At 28.0% G+C, this 5109-nt stretch overlaps 1 protein-coding gene across 1 annotated transcript in view; it reads left to right on the top strand.

The window, feature by feature from the left end:
- The window catches only part of LOC106678039 (probable RNA-binding protein 46), a 31859-nt gene that overhangs the window by 16823 nt on the left and 9927 nt on the right, over positions 1 to 5109 (top strand). Inside the window, exons 5-8 of the mRNA XM_067049589.1 lie at positions 2001 to 2121; positions 3242 to 3419; positions 4357 to 4424; positions 4500 to 4576. Of these exons, the coding sequence (XP_066905690.1) occupies positions 2001 to 2121; positions 3242 to 3419; positions 4357 to 4424; positions 4500 to 4576 (444 nt within the window). The remainder of the gene's footprint in view (positions 1 to 2000; positions 2122 to 3241; positions 3420 to 4356; positions 4425 to 4499; positions 4577 to 5109) is intronic.

Raw genomic sequence — 5109 nt, 5'->3', positions numbered from 1 at the left:
TACATATATAAAAGAATTAATTGTTTTATTCTTCTTCTACTTAATCATGCTTCTTTTACCAGTTGACTGCATTTAGTATTTGCTTATATTTATTATTACCTTAGTAATCTGCCTGGTATTAAAAAATGCATATAATTTTTTTCCTCCAGTTTTTATTACTTGCTTTATTGGAACATTGAAAAAGATTAAATACTCTACAAGTATTCATTATTTTCTTAATTTGATTGACGATATGCCCTTTCTTCCTGTAGCTAGTTGAAAGCTGATTTGTTTAATTTAATTTTTAGAAAAGAAGTAGTTCCATTTTTATTTTAAATCTCTATTTTTGTTTAGTGATCCTCATCCAACCAATAATTTAAAATGATCCAAATATAGTAATATAAAAGTTTTTATTTTGTAAACTGAAGTTTTTTGTTGCTCTGTTTAATTTTTCTGTTTTGTTTCTTTTGTTTTTTTTCATAACTGTCAGTTGCTGATTTACTTAAATTTTTTATGGAGCTGATCTAAATGTAAAAATATTGAGTGATAAAATATTCCTGAGTTAATAAACAGAATATGGTCCGGGTGCGGTCAAATTAAACTCAGATAGTAATAACTATTTTGAGTTTTGTTTGATTGCACCTGGACCATATTCCATTTATTATTACTCACAGTCAATCAGCGATCTTCCTGAGTTAAAGTTGTGAGTTTTTTTATGTTTCCTGTGTCTTTTCCATAGAAAAACATAGATTATCTCTTCCAAGTGGTAATTAATGGGACTTCTATTAATTTTGTTGTTATAAATTAATAAACTAATTGTTTTCTAAGTAATACATATGAGTGTGTGGTATAAATTAATAAACCAATTGTTTTCTAAATAATACATATAAGTGTGTGGTAAAAGGTAGTATAAGTCAGAAAATGGCAAAAATAGAGGAAGTGTTTTTCTCGCTGTAGAACATTTTGAAGTGCTAACATGCTTTCTTTACCACTCACCATGGTCCCTTTAATCTTATCTGAAAAACAAATATTTGATAGAAGAATCATTTCAATTTCAAAAGGCTGTACTGTAATAAATGTAAGAGTTGGAATTCTTGGATAAACTATCATTTATTTACATTAAAATCAAATCAAATATTAACCCCTTAACTTGTAAGCTCGAGTTAATTCAAGTTTCCTCAACAGGCCAAAACTCGAGATAATTGAGCGGCATTGTATTTTATGCTGCTATAATTTTTCACACTCAAATATGATAGAGAATTGAAAATACAATGTGATAATGATAAAATAAATAACAATGATTTATTCTCTGTTGTAATCCTCTATATATTGCCTTAACCTATGTTTACATTGGAAGCTAGGTATTATGAACGATGCCCAAAATTAAAATCAAAATTTTGATTATTTTTGTATTTAAATTTTTTCTTTGCCAAGACAATATTCTAAATTGTTTTTTAAAACAAAATCATTTTTTTTGCCAGTCTTAAAACAATTGTGCACTAAGGGGTTAAAGATAAATACAAGATTAAAAAACTATGGTTTTAATTTTTATGAGTGTGATATTGCAAGTTATTGTTGGTAACAATCACTGGTTTATTTGCAATACAAACTGAATTAAATTAACCTTGCTTTAGCAATCTTTACAATTATTCACAATAGATTCCCTTTAGCACTCCCTTTTGTATCATGGATGAAAACTAACCCTTCACTTGTCCCTTGCAATATTAAAACTCTATTAAACTTTCATAAATATAAAACTTTCATAGTCTCTCCTATAGGTCTCTCCAAGGCTGGTACTTTAGCTTCAGTTCGATATTTCTGCCATCAGCATCTGTTCCGAGGAACCATCTCCTTTGGTTACCAAACTAAGAGTGTCTTAGTCTGCCCTTCAGGTCCTTCGTCCCTATGCCTCCCCACTCAGCTCCACGGCCTTCTGTCATCTGTTTTGACCTTTAGTTAGGTTAGACAAACTATTTTCATACACAGATTTAAAATTGTATTAACTATACCTTTATTTTCAGATCTGCCGCCATGGCAAGGAGAACATTAATAGCTACTGGAGGAATCCCTCAATGGGGACGTGATTTACGAGTTGATTGGGCTATCCCTGAAGAAGATATCGATGAAGATGTAATGTCACAGGTACAGTTAGTTTTTGTTTCATTATAATTTTTTCTCAAGTTATTTTTTGAACAATAAAAATTAAAGTAACTATATTTCAAGGATATTATGGAACAGTAAAATAATAAATAATCTCCAACTTCACTTAAGTTTCATTTTAATCAATTTATTTAATTTTTACACTTAAATAATAAATATTTCTTAATTTAATTTTATTATCCTTTCTTATTAAGATAAAAAAAATAAAATAACATCTTTATCAGAAAGGTAAATGATAATATTGATGGGAGAAGGCTTTTTATTTAATAATACAACTAACCCACCAATTGATCACCAACTGGTAATCACCAACAATTCAGTACAAAAAAAAAAAAAAAAATTAAATTTATAAAAGGAAGATAGTCAGGGTGCGGTCAAAGAAAAAACTCACATTGCAATTAAACTATTTAATTTGAGCCAACATTTGAGTTTTTTTCTTTAGACTATCTTCTTTTTATTATTAAATTAAGAAAAAATTAAATTGTACTAAAAGTATAATATTAATTAAATGACAATAGTAATTAAAACAAATTTTGTAGGCTATGAAATCCTTTTATGTTTTTATCAATTTTATTACTTTCTAAAACTTTTTTTTAAACTTTCTTTCATTGATCCATTCAGGAAAATTTTACAATATTGTTTAACTTTTTTAAAGAAATAAGAGTGTTTGTTGTAAAATATGAAGAAGTTTTAAAGGTTTCAATTTCATTTTAAATATTGTATTAAAATATTTCTGTGTAAACCAGCGTAAGATAGTAAAATTATATATAAATGAAATGAATTTGAAGATAATCAAATATTGTAGGCTAATTGGAGTTTTGGCTTAAATCTGATGCCATTCAAATACAAATTAAAAGTTCTGACTGGATCTAAGAAGCAGAGTTGAGAGAGACAAGTCTTCTGCTTGAAATTGATATACTAATAATTCTGACTCTGAACTAGCCAAATGAAATCTAAACAGCTTTGACTGGATCCATTGTGCGGTCCACATTTGAGCCATTTCAAATAGCTCTTTTGGGAACAAACAGTTTGTTCTTTGGCTCTTTAACTTAATACATAATGTATAGTGCATTACTAACATTTCCTCTTATTTATTTTACAGGTAACAGTTGTGTATATTAGAAATTTGTTGTTGAGGACTACTGAGTTATCATTAAAGGAAGTTCTATGCAAGATTGTGACTCCTGATGACTTCACCAGAGTGAAAAAAGTGAAAGATTTTGCTTTTGTTCATTTCAGAACACGAGAAGCTGCAGAGCTAGTCATCAAATTTATTAATGGTAATCTTCAATATTTAAATCATATTGTGGACTAAGTAATTGGGAGAAGCCCTATTTTAGTTTAACTATGTTATCGAAAACTTTTCAATGCAAAGGATCTCCATTTTGTGTTGCAAATTTATTTGCAATGTAATACTAGGTCTCAATGTTGAGATAAAAGTAATTACCATTACATTTGTCTCTAATTATTAATTGTGATTAGTTTGGTTCAATTAGTGATTATAATTTCAGACCATTATTATTATAGTGGTTCATCTAGTAGTTATAATTACTTTTTGCCCAACAACGGTCATCATTCATTAAATAAGTTTTATTCAAATTTCTGTGTAGAATATACACATTAAAATTATTCTTGTAAATATAGGCCATCACTGTCAGTTCCTACCTCAAATTGAATGTCATGATAATATATCAGTCCTTGGTTTTGTAATGGAATAGCCTACAACCTTCCCATTATAATCTAAACATTAGCTTTGCATGTACGTAATAGAATCATTTGACTTATTTTTTTGTGTAGAACAATCAACAATTTATTTCCCCAGTTTATTTGGTATTTTGTCAATTTAAAGGTTGATAAATCTGTGTTGTAACTATTAAATTATATGAAGTTGGAATGTGGAAACCTTTCAGTCTAAAACTTGAAAAAAATAGTAAAATAAATAAAACGATTCAGATTTTCTCATCCTCTATTATCAATTTCCTTAGCATTTCCTATTTTTCAAAACAAAACTCCTGATGCTCAATTGAATTTCATTGTTGATTCAGAATCAAACAAGAAGTTCATTTTATTGTTAATAATGTTCCAATCAATCCAAATTTAATGTTCTGTGAACTTAATTATTAATTTTTAATCAATTTTGATAAGTTATCATTTTATTCTCACTTTAGATTAATTAATAATTTATAAAAATTATTAATAACTGCTTTTTTTTTACAGGTTTTATGTTAGATGGAGCTGAATTGATAGCTACTTGGGCCAAGCCATCACCTACTGATGACTTTGATGTAAGTAATGGTTACGATATTACAAAAATTAATTTTGATTTCATTCTTAAAATATTATATAAATCTGTTGTTAAGGTATTTGAAAGTAAAAAGGAGAAGGATAAGAAGAAGAAAACACCTACTAAAAAGAAAATTATGACTGGAAACAAGAAGTGAGTTTTTTAATAGTTAGTAATTTCACTATTTGTGTTGTCGACTTAAATTGAGACATAACACCTAATGCTTTAATAAGGTTATATAGCAGACATGGCAAACCTCTGAAAAATTCATAATTTAAAGTAGCAAATTCTATCAGCTAGAAAATAGTTAAGATCTTTGGCGACCTAGGCAATCTGTTCTACGTATGTCTGAGGAATCTGGGTTTTTTTCAGTATCAAGCACACATTTCTGATCTCTTTCTTTTCTTGATACAAGATTTGTTTAAAAAATAATAGAAATTTTTGTTTTGTTTTGACAAAACTTTATTCTTGCTCTATGGAGTTACTCCCCGTTCGCTTAGCAACAACTCCACCTCCTTTTTACAAATCATACAATTTTTGAAATTTACAAATTTTGATTATTTCACCTTATAAGTAATATGATGTATTACACAGTCATTAAAAACTTTTTTTATATGATAAATATAGGAGTTGAACACTGTCAGGATGCTACCTATGAGTGAGCAGAAGAACTAACAACTTCATCA

This window comes from Halyomorpha halys, unplaced genomic scaffold (genome assembly GCF_000696795.3).
Source record: "Halyomorpha halys isolate HHAL.00 unplaced genomic scaffold, Hhal_1.1 Scaffold2.1, whole genome shotgun sequence".
NCBI classification, from domain to species: domain Eukaryota; kingdom Metazoa; phylum Arthropoda; class Insecta; order Hemiptera; family Pentatomidae; genus Halyomorpha; species Halyomorpha halys.
This window is presented reverse-complemented; position numbering and strand designations above follow the sequence as displayed.